An 18,215-nucleotide genomic window follows, 5' to 3' on the forward strand; every position below is an offset into this window, starting at 1 on the left:
GAGGCTACACCACCGCTAGCGTCCACCACCGAAGGTTTAATATTGAATACTCAAGATGCTCAAGTGGTCTCCGGTTCAAGGAGGGGGAAAAAAATAAACCAAATGGAACCCAAAAAAAAAAAAAGAAAGAAAAAAAAAAACAGACAAGAAGAATCACGGTTCACCCAAAAAGCAGTAAATTTAAAAAAGTGAATAAATTGCGAAACTCACAGTCTGTACAGTTTCATCGTCCCCAGGAAGAGAAGCTCAGGGAGGACTTGGAGGCTATTCCTGTTCAGACGTCTGGAAACAAGAAGACGGATGTCAGTTCTCAAGCATTTAGTTAAAACATTTCTCATTCAAACAAACGCAGTTTTTTTTTAGAATATGATTTTATTTTAACATTTACATTTTTTTTTAAATCATCACTTTAATTGTCTAAAAATCACATAACCGAAAGCGAGGATAAATTTAGATGCATTAATAAAGACTTTTTTTTTTAACCATAAATAATATTTATACGTATGGTTAAAATACTTTTTGTGTGTGTGTGTGTGTGTGTGTCAGCGTGAGTGTGACTGGGGACAGTTACTTTCACTTTAACATTGACAGACAAACATCGGTGCAAAATAAACTTCTTATCTAAGTGAAAAGTTAGAGGCCAGGCATCAAGCAAACAAAGACTCAAAGGACGGTTAAAAAAAACAGATGTGGGAAAAACAAACAGCAATTCCGCTACGGTACACAAAAAAAAAAAAAAAAGAGTACTTCCCAAATGCAAATAACCCGTCTCTCTCACAACTGACCTAAAAAACACAATCTCGCCCCCCTCACGGTTAAATATTGGCGTTATTTTAGAACGATCTTAAAGACTCTCCGAGGAGGACAGTGGGGGAGAGGAAGTGATTTGTAAAAGAGAGGAAGCGTCGGCAAACAGCGGCATTCCTGCCAGTGCCGCTCGGCGTCTGGCTAACGGCACCTGCCGGTTCTCGTTCGGTTTGCGAGCGGCTGAGTTGCCGCAGTTGTGTGCGGAAAACAGACGGCAGCGACGGACGGCAAGCAGCGTGAGCACGAGCCGGCCGTGCTTCTCTCCTCCTCGCCTCCCTCTCCCCGGTGTACTCCGCTTTTTAAAATTCTTTTAAAGCATCTGAATATTTCACAGAGTGACTATGTAAGACTTCCAAGGGCTCAGAAATTCATAAATCAACTACTGTCCCCTCTCTCTCTTTAATATCCCTAATATATCTATCTCTTAATATATATATATATATATATATATATATATATCTATATATATAGATTTCCATTTTCAGTGTCTTGCACACAGATATTGTATCTAGGTCTTATGAGCTAATAAAACACTCATTCTGCAGTACTTTTCATACTTATAAGCACTCTAGTACATCAGGGCCCATTAAGAATACTTACACATTTACATATATTAAATATATAGCATACATTTTTTTGTTTTTGTATTTCCCCCAGCAAAAAAATATTTAGAAACATCAGGCAGCACTGAAGAACAGCCATCCCCCCCCCCCCCCCCCCCCCGGCCCGCCCCGCGCCCCCAGCCCCCACCGCCCCACCACACCAGGACAGGGTTACGTCACCCGTCTTCAATATTTAATTTCGCCGAGAAACAGCCAATTAAATAATTAAGCAGGCCGCATCGCTGAAAGCCCCACGCGCTGCGTGTGCCATTTTTTTCGGGATGTCCCGGAGCGAGAGGATGACGATCTCGGCCCCCAGTCGCCTCAGAAGGCCCAGGCCGTAATGGAGGGGTGAGATCACAGCGCCGAAAATAGACGATCTCGCCGCCTTCCTCCGTACCTGCACGGGGCGGGCTAGCCCCGAGCCGACAGCGAGGCCTTTTGAAAACCGGGAGGTTGCCGGTTCGGATCCCGGCTGGGACATTTACAGGTTTTTACCCTTAAGATACTTAACCCGAATGGCTTTGGTACATAATCAGCTGTGCAAGTACAGTATGTAAACTACATTACACCCCAGATAAGGCTGTCTGCGGGATAAATAAATTAGTAAATTAATAAATTTGTTCTTTAATAAAATGCGCGGTCAAGAAAAAAAAAAAACACAGCTGATTCACATCTAATTTTTATGTTCTAGGTTGTTCATGAAATCATAAAAATTGTTTGCAATGCATGACTTAAATACTATCTTGGAATGTCCTTACAATTATGTCAATAATGCACTTAAATTCTATAATTTATCCAATATGGAGAATGTCAGTTCTATTGTATTGTATTAGGATGGTGTTGTGTATCTATTTTGTTACAGTCCATTTCCAGTTTATCAGAGTTAGAGTGCACTGTAATATTGCTCTTCCTTTACCTTGCAGATGCAGAATAGCCTCTTCATCACATAAACTTGGCAATCACAGAGGCATTAAACAGCCAGAGCACCCTTGAAACCGGTGTCAAATACGCTATATAATTTCATGCCAAAACCTGAAAACCCCTAAAACAGATGTTATCAAAACGAACGGCGCACACACACTTCAAAACGTCCACGAGGACCCCCAACCTTAAAAACAGCCCCTCGAGTCCAGATCATTCCAACTGCTGCCGAACATCAACAGGTAAAAAAACGATTTATGGTCAGATTTGTACGTCTCCCTCACCCCCCACCCACCCCCAACCCTCAATCTATAAACCAAAACTTTAAGAGAAACAGGGTAACAGCGTAAAGAGAAGGCATGGTGTCGACTCTCAACCGCTCAGGTAATAAATAACGGTTCGTATGAACCTCTCTGCCGTTCTCCTACGGAAGTATGAAAGCCGCGTGCATCGGCCACGTCAGACAGAGCCGACGGAAAGCTCGCGACCAACACAGGAAGGACCGGTCCTTGCAAAAAACAGGCCGTGGCCCTCAGGGGTTCCGGAAAACCCCCCGAGCGCATCGCGGTCCTCTGACGCCGTATCAGAGCAGGACCGTCGGCGTGTTTTCCCACCCCGCCGGGGTCTAAAGGGTTACAGAACGTGCGGTTCCTCACGCCGAACAAAGCCAGGCTGGCCGTTCGAGCCACGGGTTGGGATTTGACAAAGCGAGAGCAGGACGTTAGCTTTTTTTGTCCAGGTCCGGGGTCCATAGCTCAGCCCTACACCTGTCAGAATGAGGCACGCCAGCCACAGTGTGACCGAACTTAAAGGGGGCTGCACTGCTCAACGTGGGACCACTGCCCTAGACCCTTCAGTTTGGGGGGGTTTTTTGTTGCTTTAAACATACCAATACACACAATGAAATACTGATATAAAAAAAAAACATGTTCCAAAATATGCACACAGCCATTGGTTCCTCTCTACTGAGGGTCCAATTGTTAGATTACAATGGAATTGCTGTTGCTGGCTGACTCCTTCGAGCATCTCATAACATACTAAACTCAGGATCTCTAAATTACAGTTAATATGCTTAGGGACGAGCCAGACAATTACACAGCAACAGTGTCTTTGTGTTCCAACAGTTATCATGAGATTTCAGGTTGCTCGTGTATAAAAGACTCAATTCATAATAACATTTTGCAGAGAAAAAAAAACTATTAGGCTCCTTGAGAAGTATTACAGTCCTCTAATTACCAGCTGATGTGGATTTACAAAACGTTCTGTTTATCCATTCCATTTTTCTTTGTTTTTCTTTTTTTTGGGGGGGGGGGTGGTAGAGGGGTGTAAAATTCCCCCTGTTTCATCGATATAACTAAAGAGATTCACATGCTGGCTGATGAACGTTCAATACTTACTCTATGGTATCAAACAATTTAACATAACAGTAGCTGCTTCAATGTGTGGTTTTTTTTTTCTTCCTTTTTTTAAATCATTTGAGCATGAAATTCTGACAGCCTTAAATTCATGCCTGAACAGTCAAGAGGTGTCATAAGCCCATTTATACAAGAAATAACATTTCCAGATTTCACGAGCACAAAGGTCGAACGCATTTAGAAACGTGTCCTCAAAGCAAAAACTCGGGTTTCCAGAGGAATTCTTGGAGAATTTAGCTTGCCCCGAGGACGAATTGGCCCGCAGACAACAACGTCTCTACATCAAATGGACGTGACAATCTCAAACAGGAAGAAGAAGAAAAAGAAAATATTCACCGCGAGAATTATGACATGTCTGTTCAGGGCCTACAGAAGACGTTTCCAAAAAACATAAACCTGAGCTGGAAACACTATTCTTTCGCACTAAACTGGAAATCAAGAGAAGAGGAAGTAAGAACTGAAAATAATAAAAGTAACAAAGATTTACATGACAAGACTAATCTTCCCAGGCTAAATCTTTGAAGAGCAACTATTAAAATAAAAAAACGGATTCATAAAATTTTAAACAACAACCGCAATCAAATATGATTAATAGTAAATTTAACTTTTAATTAACCTAAAATATTCAGCATCAGAATGTGAAACCTTGAAGCCAAGTACTGGCAACCATGAGAATTTGACTGGGATAGAACTCTTCTACAAAATAGGCCACAGATTTCTCATCTGAACTCTCTAAGAGACATTCGAATAAAATTTGAGTGTCACCAGTATTGGTACAATTTATGAATATTTTCTCGAACTTTGTAATTCAACATGTAAAATATATACTTTTTAAAACGACACTCACACTCAACACAGACACTCTCTCTTTCACACACACAAACTCAAACACACGCACACACTCACTCACACACACACACACACACACAGGAAGGAAAGGTGATGAAAGTAAAATGGCAGAATGTACTCACAGCCTCTCCAGTTCTTTAAGGTCCTGGAATGCTCCTCTCTCTATAGTGCTGATCTTATTTTCCATCAGTTGTCTATAGAAGCAACGGGGGGGGGGGGGGAGGTATGGGGGGCAAAAGTCAGCTGATGCATCCGCTGGATTTCACTCCGCACCTTAACCTCCTAACACCCCGGCATTTCATTTTTTTTTTTTTGTCCCATTTAAGGGGCATAAATCTCTGCCCTTAAAACTCAAGAACCATATGTTCTGCTAGCCTGAACACATGCTGCGCACTACTACAAGAGACATTCAACAAAAAATGTACTTTACATTTACTGTTACTTCTGAAAATATTTTCACTGCAACATTTCTTGTCACTTTTTTTTTTTTTTTTTTTTGTCCAGGTCTCAGGAGGGTACAGAGGGTTTCCTAGAACACACATGGACTCACATGGAAAACACAGAGTTAAGAAAAGTGGTCCGTGCACCCCGGAAATCCACTCTTAGGGTGGAACACAAAAAAAAAAAAAAAAACCTGTTCTGACAAGCGGCCTGATCTTTTAATTAAGCTTTCAGTGCCGCGGCATTCAGAAGCTACTACTGTTCAGCAACAATGAATGTCAGGCCTTACAGATATGTACCCTGTTTGCGCACGTTTACGTAGCCAGCCAGGAGTGGTATAATGAATCGCTGTTCGATGCGCTACTAGGAGACATCATCAGAACTAATTACCAACAACTAAAAAGCCAGATTCTCAACTACGCCCCAGTATACACACTAGCCCCTTGCAGGTCTGCAAGTCAAGCGTGCGCGCAGGTCGGAGTATTTCAGACTTATTTCGTAAATCGAGCGGGGCAAATGTTCATCAGCTCTCACGTGATACAGCGGACTGCAGTATAACTGCCTCCTGTTATTTGACATGTACTGGGACACTGCGTGAACGCTTCATTCATTTACCATTCAGCCGTCATGACCACTAACGTGACATTTTATGTCCGCATCAACTGGATGAAACAGGCCATTGCCACCATAAAATACCACCATCAAATAGCAACACCTATGCACTTCTTTTGACTTGCAGGTGCACATTTACCCCACTGGAATACTGTTTTAATAGACTACATATTAATATCTTCAGTTTATACAGTATATTCTGAATGCACATATGACATTGGATAAATGCAGGTAAGGTATAAATACTTACAATACTCTGAGATGCCTCAATCCAGCAAAATCTGATTTAGTAATTCTTGTAAGGTTATTTGCATTCAAATCCCTAGAGAGAGAATGAGAGAGAGAGTGTGTGAGAGAGTGGGGGGGGGGGGACATACGGCATTAAACAGACAGTCTTAAAGCATTCGTATCATCAGAATGTTTTTTATTATTATTATTCTATAAAGACTGGATCCCTCGATCCACCAGTTCAAATGCATAACTAATATTTTTACTCGGCAAATACATTACTACAGATGACTATTATTCACCTGCGTATAACGAGTGTGGCTCTCTCGCGCATTATTTTTAAATGAAATGAAATCGACTGAGCGGGTACTTCGCCTATGTGTGATAATTTTAATGTAGTTCTAGATCTTCAGTGCCTAGGACCACTGGCACTTGCGAGTGCTAAAGTTGTCCTCCTCCCCCCCCCCCCCCCGCTGGGAATATTTTAATTATTTTAACGGCTGTAAGAAACGAGTTCCCACACGATCTACTCGGTTCCAGCCTTTTAATTCCAGATTATTCTACATGTTGCATTTAAAGTTCTGATTATGTGTTCAACGACTAGCCCATGCTGATTTTTTTTCTTGCATATGCATTTATCTGCATACATCCAGACCAAAACAATGCATTTTTGACATATATGAAAAATATACGTGAACAAAATATTCCAACTTAAATGTAAAACTCACAATGTGCTAGGTCCTATAGCTAATGCACTAACTAATCAGTGAAAGTAAACTGCGTCGCACTGTTGCGGCATTGTGGTTGACCACAAGAAACAGCAACCTACGCAAGAACTGTAGCTGCTTCACCTCCATTACCCCATTAATTCGGGGGGGAAAAATTACACAAGCATGTCGTAATGTTCATCATTAGTAGTCACACTTCTTTCTGTCTAATGAGCGGAAGAGCTGTGTGGATGAGTTCAATTATGCACTTACAATCGCTCCGTGTTCCTGGGGATATTCCGCGGCACGTTGCGCAATCCCTGCCCGTGACAATCCACCGTTGTTCCGGAGCACGAGCACTGAGCCGGGCATGGCTGAGTCTCCACGACGCTGAAACCCACCAGCAACAGTCCCAGCGAAAGCGTCGCGATCCTAAATATGCTCATTTTCAGCAGTAAATTTCCTAAACGCGACATTTAAAAAAAAAAAAGCTTTGACTAAGGTATACTGAGGTCTCGGAGTTTTTATTTATTTATAGAAATATACAAATGCTATAATAATAAGACGATGTAAACTAAAACGATATAAGTACGCTGCTAATAAACTGCAGCGGTGACCTGTTGGTTCTCTAAATGGAATGAATTGTTCGGTTTTTAAAAAAAATAAATAAATTACATTTCCTTGCACACACTTCGATGAGGAGGTCTTGAGTCGTTTTGCCGTGCGCGTGCAGCAAGCGGCGGCTTGAAATAAAGTCACTTCTCCAGCCAACGCAAGTGTCGTACGCTGCTCCTGACTGGATCACTGGTACTGCAACGGTTCCGTCACGCAGTTAAACATATCAGAGATATGTACAGCTATATATACACGCGCACACTGCACACATAGATGCGCCGATTTCCCTGTAACGCACGGACCGTCCAGGTGAGACTGCGAATGGCTGTTCACAGCTTGGGTTGCGAACCATTCATGCAGAAGCTTTAACCGCAGGACCTCGGCAGAAAAGGTGTCGATTTTCCTCTAGACATCCATCACCTTGTCACTGAAAGTCGGAAGACCAGACTGTTCTTTTTTTTAAATCCAACTTCAAGTCCGTAAAAACGCTACCGAAAAGCTGAATTGAGAGACAGAGAAGAGATCGGGCAAGTCTGCAACATCCAGGACCAAACCCCTCCGCCTAGCTGCTGTTCTTTCGTCAGAAATAAGAAGTCCCCGTTTTTTTCCTTCTTCTGGATGGCCGATAAAATGCTCACAAGACGTCAGACAATTGCTGCGCTTTGCTTCCCAAAGAAGACCTCTCTCCGACGGACACCTGATGACAAATGGGACGGTTCAGAACCCGGGGAGTCCTCCAGTATGCTAATTACCCACCTCGCCGAAAACTGTCACCTTTCAGAATGTAATTTCATAACGATAAATCAAAATAAAGTCAGTAATCCACAGGCGCAATGAGCAAAAAGTTAACAAAATACAGCCAAAAACAACTCACTGTCCCGCTATTTAAAAAAGAAAAGAAAAGAAACGAAAGCAAAGAAAAATCAAACCAGGTATGCAAAAGCTCAATTAATATTTAAAACAGTTGCGCATGAATATAGGGGCTATTTATAGATCTGAAAATCCATTTGTTTGACAGCTCTCCTGTGGTCATTCGGTCGTATTTTTCCCAGGCGTCGCTTGGCTCAGCAAACGTTTCCTTTTTTCATAGTCCGATGTATGTATTCCTTTCTCACATGACGTAGGGAGCTGATTTAGTGGAGGGTAACAGCCCGGTTTTACAGCGATCTGAAGCTAAACAACTCCTTAAACCTTCATGGTTTTGTGCTTTATACCAGGACCATAACCCCGCCTACAATCCCACCCAAAATCTAATTCATAGGCGTGTCTCCCACCTTCTAGGGACCTAGCCGTTGTACATGGGGTTTTGACGTATTAGCACGGGGCTAGAGAAGAGGTATACGCCACGGCACACGTTTTGAAAATTAAAGACGGCGGAATGGAGTCGATTATCTGCCGCGTGAATATCCTGTGGGCTGTGGGCGCGAGGCTGAATTTGTTCGCGCATGTATGTGCATGTGCGCGCGCCGAATTATGAATGAGTTACGATGTGGAATGCTGTACCCGAATTCACTATTTGGGTTCAAGTGGTAATGCAGATGAAAGTACTATTCCAAATGCACGAGCTCTCCTATATGAGTGCCCTCCGCAAGGCAGTTCTGTTTTAAGACAGGATTTACTCGCCGACCTTGGCAATGGAGTTTTCGGGGGGGGGGGGGTTATTTATTTATTTTATTCTGGTGTAAGTATATTTGCAATAGTGAAATTAAAATGTAACGAAGAAAAATAGTTGGTTCGATAGGTTACCTATTTATAGAATGTAATGCAAGAATGTAAGACTGTTCCCTGATATGCAAAAGAACAAGTTAATCCTGGAACTATGCGCCAAGCCCGTGGTGCAGGATGCGAACTAGTCGCTCCGTCTATCCGAGGGCATTCTTTGCAACTCAGTGACTTTATTACTCTACCCTGATTGGTCTTGGTAAATACCATAATCTGACAAATCCTACGTAAGCCATTTTAATTTTTTCGTTTACAATTCATCCAGGAATGTGCAATTGCGGGTGAAACATTTTACATTAAACACATCCCCATCTTGTCTCCCAGGACATCAACAGCAACATTATCAGCACCCGTTTAGACAAATGTTATATTTAACCCTTTCGTGTAACCCTTACTTGACCAGAAAGATCATCTGGCAAGTAATTTCTCTTTCACATGACCTGAGGGAAAAAGCAGGTTGGGAATGTGAGGCTACTGTGGGGGTGGGGGGGCAATAGGGGTGGGGGTGGTGATTAGGTGTCCAGATTGACAGTTTGTTTATAGGTCATTACAAAGAGAATTAAATACCCCAAGGGCAGGGACACATTTTTTTGTTTGAGTGATCCACCAACCTGCCCCCCCCCCCCCCCCCCTTTTTTTTTTTTTTTGCCCTGAGGCCCCCCAGGACAGAAGTGAAGAGATGGGGTAAGAAAAATGGTGGAATAACACCCCCCCCCCCCCCCCCCCCCCCCCCCCCCAAAAAAAAAAATCTTCCTGGGCAGGGCTACTCCAGGCCTGCCCCTTCAGTGCCTGTTCAAAATGGCTCCTGAACCTGCAGGAAAACCCCTTTCTCCACATCACACAGTGATGCCACTTATTTATTTGTTTATTTGTTTGTTTGTTTGATTGGACCCGAGAGGCAATTAGTTTTCCCCTGTGTTAAAGGATGTTTGGAGACTCAAGCCCGGTACGTTTCCTGCTCTAGAGGGTGATAATAATTGAATTCCAATGGGTATCCTTTGATCTTTGATCTAGCTAAACTGGCTTTTCAATGAATGGGACCCAGCTGTGGAATGAGGGATTTGCTGGGATGCGGGGGGGGGGGGGCGGGGGGGGGGGGGGGGGGAGTGCTAGGCGGGGTCAGTGCATGATGTCCAATCTTACCACCAATTCATTTCAATGGCCAAGTGAAGACTGATTCATAAATAATTGGGACGTTCCTGCAAATACTTTCCTGGGGCTCGATTGTCTCACAGAGCCAATCTTGGCACGCCAAGACACAGCAGGTTAGTGACAGAGACAATGTATCAGCAAAAGGGTCAGCGTTAAAACACTTCTGAGCAGACTTTAGAGTACACTTTACACTGATATAGTACACTTTGCCCTGACAGAGTACATAACCCAGATTGAGTACACTTTACCCTGATAGAGTACACTTTACCCTGGTAGAGTACACTTACCCTGATATAGTACACTATACCCTGATAGAGAACACTTTACCCTCATTGAGTACACTTTACCCAGATAGAATACATTTACTCTGATAGAATACACTTTACCCCGATAGAGTAAATGTTTCCCATTTTGGACTCACGTAAAAGCCTCTGTCAGGGATGAATTAGCACTGAGCCTTTTGCCGTGCGGTGGCTCTGGCATATTTCGGATATCTGATGGATAAACAGAATCCAATAACACTACAGCGGGAGGCAGGTGATTGGAGTGTAGGTCAGGCTAACCCTCATTCTTTATCCTCAGAACGAAGAGCTTACGTCCTCAATAATGCATGCTTAATAAGGTTTAATACACGCCAGAGTAAGCATTTACACCTTTAATAAATTAAATACATAAAATGCCATATATTGTTAGGTGAATTCTCATATGTTGCAATCATGCTTGGGATTTCATATTGTCCTATTTTAAATTCAGGTAGGTGTACGCACATCAATTTATTGTTTTTTTATTTTATTGTATGATTTTTTTATTTTCAAAATGCATTGGTGAAATTACTGTGATCTAGTCTATGTCTATACTTTTGCGAAATCTAAAATGCCAATGTCATTTTTTTTTTTAACTTTTATAATTGAGTCCATCGAAACTTTGAAAAATGTATTGCCTAACTTTCCAAGCAAACTAATGCCCTCTAATGCCTAATACCTTGGGCTGTTTAGTCAGTTGATTGGCTCTTTGTGAAAGGGGATAAGGCATGCTTGCTTTCAATAGGGTGTGCACAGGGATTTGTCAGAGTGTCTAGTAGTCTGTTTTTGTTTAATGTAATTATAAATCGGTAACCAAACAAACGGCAGACTGTTTTGCTTCTGGATAAAAGGAAGACCTTGTTAAATCTGCAACCTACGCACATTATTGTTTGAAGATGTGTGTATTTACATATATGCCTTTGTAGTGTAGTGTGTTTATTTACATAAACTTGTAGAGTGCAGTGCATTAATTCAAGTTCCATCTACAAGAAGCAAAACTGTATAATACCTTATGCTAACATTGTCTGTCTCTAGTCTGGCTTTTATTGTCGCTGTTGTTCTTATTATTCTTATATACTCATTCCTCCTCCACCTCTTTGTGAAAATCTGAATTTTTTTTATTTTTTCAAAATGCTATAATTTACAGTGTTCACATTGAGTCATGTGCGTGTTCCACACCTATAATTTTTAGCAGACTGCACCTTTATAAAACTAGTAATGTGAGTGTTCTGTGCCTCTAATTTTAATATGGAATGTATTCTATTTACACATTAATCAGGTGAGTGTTCTACACACCTCATTTTAATACAGAATGCACTCATATTACACATTATTCATGCATGGTATCTTGACAGTGCAGAGCCCTTCGGAAATACAGTGACTTACGCATCTTGCATTCCTTTAGGCACAATCTGTTAACAAAGTGGATTGTACTGGTTGTGTTGCCGCAGTTCAGGCTGAGTGCATTGTTGAAGTGTGCAAGGGCAATGCCCCAGTTGGGAACCGAACCGGCAACCCCCTTTGTAATCACGCGCCCTGCTCCCCGACCTCTATACTGCCCCACCACCCCAGTATTGTCTCACTTTTTTGTGTCTCTTTATAAATTTTTACTGCCAACAAAGTATTTCATGTGTTTGTCTTGAATATCACTCCAAGTTATCTCCCAACAAAAGACCACCCCTTTATATAGTTATAATATATAACTATGTATAAAATCTTTTATGAGCTGAGAGAAAATATCATTATCATACTTCATCTGGTTGTGATACTGTATCAGTTTATTATTATTTTTCTAGAATGCGTCAGGATGTGAAACTTTGCCAGAATTTTGTCGGAACGCAACATTCCGACGCCGTGAGAAAGGCCAGATTGTGAGTGTGAGCGCACACTAATGTTGTGACAACTCGATAGGAAGCTTCTCCATCCGTCGGTTTCTTGTTTTACACAATGTCAGCGTTGTGCGACCGGAGACTCTGTCAGCGTTGTACGAAACACTTTGTCAATAATGACACTGTGTCCGCTTGGAACAAAAGATAATTCCACAGATTCCGAGCATCGGCGGTCGGAACGTGGACAGTGTGGAACACGTGGCATGAGGAAAACCATTATCGTTCCACACGGTGTGGAAACAGACGTATTGTTTTCGGGGGTGACAGATGCATTGTTTGTTATTTGGGTTTTTTAATTCAATATAACACAGACGGGCGACAAATTAAAGGAAAAACCTGAATAAATGTGTGGAGAAACATAAAAACACACATGCTTCCGTACAGGTGTACTGCATGATACAATTAAGCAATGAATCTCCTATCATGCTCTGTGGCAACTGAGCAGGCCCAGTTGACCTCGATTGTGGATCAAGATGGCTATAGGAAAAGATCTGTGACTTTGAAAGAGGGTTCGTAATTGGAGCACGGATGGCAGGAGCTTCAATCACAAAGACTGCTGAACCGGCCAGTGTTTCAATAGGAACAGTGACTAAAGTGACATCTACATTTAGATCTATGGGAAAGACATCAGTAAATAGGGATGGAAATTGTGGTCAAAGGCACACATTCTTTGACCGTGATGCTCATGCATTAGTGCGATAAGTAAGGAAAAACAGAAGAGCAACTCCTCCGCAATGTCGATGCAGGACATGATCAGACTGTGTCAGCAAGATCAGTCCGTTGACAACTACATAGAGAGGGATATTATAGTAGGGTTGCAATTTGCTGGAGCTTTTTCACAAGTTAACTGGCACCTGCCGTGCCTAGCCTACTCTGAACGCACGTCCCTCTCATGTGATGCTCCTGATCTCTCTCTCTCTCTCTATCTGAAACGGCTCCCCCCACAGTCCCATGCTGACTTTGACAGCCCAGCGCCCTTCAACGACGGCGTTATCTGAAGATCTTTATCATCGCGCCGCCCTTGGCGAGACCTTTCATGCGATTGTACGGTTCCAGTCCACCGCCACAAAAACAAAGCTGTGACCAGATCGATAAGGGTACCTTTTGTCTTTTTTTCCCCAGGGTGACAGATTTGTTGTGCAAAGGGCCTCCTGGAAAGGGTTGCGATTCCGCTTCACGCTTTTAAAAAAAACGGCCTTGGACCGTAGCCTCTGGCCCGCACAGGTACGGAACAATCTCTCACCTGGGAATTATTTTATTTATTTTCCGTGCGGCGGTGGCTTTGCCCCTCTGGAGTCCCGGTCTGGTCTGTGTTTTTGACGCGGCAGTTTCCACACCTGTGTGTTCCGGAAGGGTCCGCCACAACGGTCTGTTCTGACCGCGCACCTTCAACAAGGATCCAGGGGGTCTGTGAAGAGCCAAACAAGTGGCTGAATTAAAATTACCGTTGCTGTTGCCAAGGTAATCCTCCATCCAGCACTCATATTGTACTTTGTATCATTATCATGATGTTGTAGCTTGTCATGCCTCTTGGTTTGAGGACTTGGCATAGGCTAGGTCAGAGAGTAAGGTTTACTGTGTGACCGGACTTAATGTGTTCATGGCTACTTCATTAACTGTTTCATAATGAGTATTGTACCTTATCGGACCTGTGTTTTGTAGTTGTTCCAATGACCTTCGGCATGCACTTATTGTACGTCGTTTTGGATAAAAGCGTCTGCCAAATCAATGTAATGTAATGTTGCAGTTCAATAAAAAGTTTTTTTTTTTTATCCGTGAACTACAAATCAAGAAAAAACAACAACAACGAACAACCAAGTCATTATGAATCACAAATGAACACAATCATCCTGAGAGACCTGAACTGGATGTCAGATTATACTGAATAACAACAAAAAAATCTAATGCTTCAGATGATTAGTTTGCTTTTAGCCTCTGAAAGTTCTTTAAAAGCTGTCCTTAAATTGACACTTAATACAAAGATAGCTTTATTGTAGGCATCATGGCATAATGCAATTATATTTGCCCATATTTTGTTAAATGTATTCATAATATTTTTAATTGCAGTATATTTTGTGCACAGACAAATACTAAGGCTATAGTATGTTGACTATACTCAAGTTCTCTGAAAATTTCTTTTAGTTTGACGTTTGTAAAAAAGTACCGCTCAGATCGGTACTTTATGACAAAAATATCCAACACACATGAGTAGTGTTGTAGTTTTGTGTCTCCAAAAAGATTGCTATCGAGGAAAAGCAAATACATAGCATATCAGGAATATTCCTGCAATACAAGCAGGCAGCAGCAGTTCCAACACAACTCTATCAAAGAGCAAAATCAAAGCAGCAGCGTTCAGTATTTAAAATGAAATATGTCATAATGTTTATTACAGTTACACATCTGGAGGAATATTCCAGCATTCATACAGGAATACAGGATGGGATTCTGGCTATTTCTGCCAGAACTGGCGCTGTGAATATCAAACATCAGGAGGAGCAGAGTCCAAATCACAGGGCACAACATTAGTTTTACACGTGCGGGAAACTGGAAGCGAGAGAGAGTAGGGGAGAGAGAGAGAGAGAGAGTAGGGGAGAGAGAGAGAGACAGTAGGGGAGAGCGAGAGAGAGAGACAGAGAGAGTAGGAGAGAGAGAGTAGGGAGAGAGAGACAGTAGGGGAGAGCGTAGGAGAGAGAGAGTAGGGGAGAGCCAAAGACAGTAGGGGAGAGCGAGAGATAGACAGAGAGAGTAGGGGAGAGAGAGACAGAGAGAGTAGGGGAGAGAGACAGAGAGAGTAGGGGAGAGCAACAGAGAGAGTAGGGGAGAGCGAGAGAGAGAGGCAGAGAGAGTAGGGGAGAGAGACAGAGAGAGTAGGGGAGAGCAACAGAGAGAGTAGGGGAGAGCGAGAGAGAGAGGCAGAGAGAGTAGGGGAGAGAGAGAGAGTAGGAGAGAAAGAGAGCGAAAAAGCTGACATACAATTAGCCTTTGTAATCTCATTTAGATAAGAGATTTTAGCTTTATGGTGGCGTGGTTAAATTGCTATCAATTACGGTATGACTGCCAACTTTCGGTCAGGGTGAATCATGAGAGAAAACGAGGTGAAAATGTTAAGCACAATATTATTCACGTGGCCTATAATTTGGCCTTTCCCCCCCCATTAATCTATTGAAAGCACGGTAATTCTGCTCTGCATAGGAAGAATAGGGCTACTCCCACAGTGTTCGTTGTGAGAGACAGGTGTTTTAGAACATCGCACTTTTCAATCGCAAAAAAATTGCAAATGAAGAGCTGCCCCTCTCTCTGCCACGTGCGCTGTGATTAGAATGCACTTAGCTTTTTATATATCTGACACCATGAATGAAGTGCGGGAGACCATTTTCATTGGCTAAGCTTCGGCGATGCTTTAACCCCAGTGTGTTTCTGCTACGGTTACTTTCTATACCAACGTACCAAGGCCGAGGTTCACAATTCTACATCTTGGCCTGCCTTCGGAATAAATGTGAATAAGCAATTCCACTGTTTTGGGTTAAGTCCTGGAAACAGGAATAATCAGGATTTATTTATTTATCTGTCTGTTTGTTTACATTTCCCTCCTCACACACATAACAAACAAATGATAAATCGATATTTTGTCAATTGCCCAATCCTGTTCCTGGAGGTCTACCATCCTGTAAGTTCTCATTTCAACCCCAATTTGGCACACCTGACTTCACTACTTAGCAGCTCAATGAGATCTCGGGGTTGTAGTGAAAACCTACAGGACGGTAGAGCTCCAGAGACAGGGCTGGGTATCCCCTGTGCTACAGATTCTCCACATCAATCTGGAACTCCAGTCTAGGAGAGCCTCAATGTCTGTTTTTCTTTCCCTCTATTTTTTTCTTTTTTTCTTTTACATCTGTGGTTTTCACTTGATCGTCTGCCAATTGCGGTATTGGAAACTAAGTATATGGACTGTTTAGGCAATAAATTAACTCAATTAAGTGCTTAAGAGATGAAACGCATCAAACACCAGCAGACATTCAGGCCCTGAATTGGAGTTTGAGATCCCTGCTCTACACACTGATGAACTGTCATTCCTTAAATCACCAATGTTGCTCACTACCTCATATTAAACCCTAATTTTCCCTCAGTGTTTATTTAGCATATAGTAAATTAATGTGAACGCAAATGTGAAATCCACTTGAATTTTGAAAATGTGCAATGCTGCCAAATTAATAATTCGGGTACAGCCAGGTGCATATTAGTTAGTCCTGAATTTGATAAATATTTATGCTATGTATTATGAGAAGACAGCAAATGCAATCAGGTTAATCGAGGCTGCCTCATCGCATGAGTTTCAGGATCAGGAAAGTAGTTTGTGTCACCACCCCAGAAATGCAAACATTTGTCGTCGTAAAAGTGGTTTTGCGAGCTGGTCCCTGACATCGGCCTGTTAAGCATGGATGGACAGGCTAAACTCTCTCGATCCAAAATGCCTCTCAGATAATCTACAGACTACATTAAAAATGGCGGAGGCATAGGTTTTCTTTGCAGGTAGAACAAAGGTATATAAAACATCCAAAACAGAGGCAAGAAATACTACATATTGCATATGAAATATTACTCATATTACACATGAAATGCATACATCATATATGAAATGCATGAATGTGAAATACTCCCCGTCCCTGTCTGCATGGTTTTAAGACTGAAAGCATAGCTCCAGGACACACTGTTCCTTCTCTGTTCTCTGAACTCCTGTTGTGTGTAAGAGTAACTGTTTGAGGATAGGTTAAATAAGCCCTTGTGCTCTTTTCACAGATAAATAAACTCCTCATCTTACACTTCTGCCCAGTGTGTACTTTTCGGTTTGGTGCTTGTGAAGCAGCTGTGGTTTTTTGTTTTGTTTGGTCTTGTTTTGTTTTTTTTGCAGATACGTTACCTCATCTGGGGATGATTTTTTAAAATCATCTTTTCCAGGCTCACACTGCCTTTGAAAACTGACACTGAGCAAAAAAATCAAGGGGGTAGAATTCACACAAATCTGCAAGCATTTCTCCTGGTCTTAACGGTCTCTGACGTTAATGGAATTGATGTGGTGACAATTAACAGGCTATCATTATGCTATCATGACTCTGAGCTGAACGACTTTCTGACTTTCCTTAATAAATAGAATAAGATTATTCTGGTATATATATATATGTGTGTGTGTGCGTGTGTATTATAAGTAGATGGATCTTTTTTGGTAATAATGTACTTTGTTTCAATGTGTTTTCCAGTATATTCCATTTTTCTACACGATGCGATAGCCAGACAGCATCACCCTCCTGCTCCATCTACACTGTAAATACTGTAAGCACATTCTGCATTTTGACCGTTCCACATATTCTGCGAGGTTTTAACATTTGCATTTTGATCTGATGAGCCGCTGTTTGGTTACCCCGGCAAGGACACGACACAAACGGTGAGGGGAGATGACGAGAGAAACACGCGGTATGGAATAAATTAGCAGAACGATAAAAACATTTTTTTAAAACGAGAAACAGAATAAAAGAGCAAAGTGAAGCAGACTTCGTCCTTTAAACTGTGAGAGTCCAAGGTGATGAGATCATACATTTAAGAGAATGTCACAGGCCCTGTTTCTCACTCAGTTGTGATTGAGGCAGTGGATGGAATATAGGAGATTAAGGGGATGGAATATAGCAGATTCAGTGGATGGAATTAAAGATTTTCTGCACTTTTGCTTAAATACTTTCTTTTCCATATCCATACAGATAATGTGTTCACACACACAGCATGTGAAGGATAGCCTACATCCACCAGTTTTTGAGAAAGACTAAAGGAACACAACACTAACCCTCAGACATTATTCAGGCCTTTGTTTGTTACATTGAAATGTTTTGCACTCCAAAGTAAATTAAAAAGTATTTCTTAATTATTGTTCTTTATTTAACATTCGCAGCGACACATTGAG

At 41.9% G+C, this 18,215-nt stretch overlaps 1 protein-coding gene across 4 annotated transcripts in view; it reads right to left on the reverse strand.

Annotated features, from left to right (window-relative positions):
- slit2 (slit homolog 2 (Drosophila)) overlaps positions 1-8,437 on the reverse strand; it is a 156,114-nt gene extending 147,677 nt beyond the window's left edge. For 3 of the 4 annotated variants that reach the window (XM_035418968.1, XM_035418966.1, XM_035418967.1), the window contains exons 1-4: positions 6,859-8,436; positions 5,901-5,972; positions 4,720-4,791; positions 211-282 (exon numbers count right to left, since the gene is read on the reverse strand). In XM_035418968.1, the coding sequence (XP_035274859.1) occupies positions 211-282; positions 4,720-4,791; positions 5,901-5,972; positions 6,859-7,061 (419 nt within the window). In that variant the 5' untranslated portion in view covers positions 7,062-8,436. Of the gene's footprint in view, positions 1-210; positions 283-4,719; positions 4,792-5,900; positions 5,973-6,858 lie in introns of all 4 variants that reach the window. The other variant, XM_035418964.1, reaches the window with a different exon arrangement.
- Between the last annotated feature and the right edge of the window lie 9,778 nt (positions 8,438-18,215).

The sequence above is a fragment of the Anguilla anguilla genome, chromosome 5 (genome assembly GCF_013347855.1).
Source record: "Anguilla anguilla isolate fAngAng1 chromosome 5, fAngAng1.pri, whole genome shotgun sequence".
In the NCBI taxonomy this organism is placed as follows: Eukaryota; Metazoa; Chordata; class Actinopteri; order Anguilliformes; family Anguillidae; genus Anguilla; species Anguilla anguilla.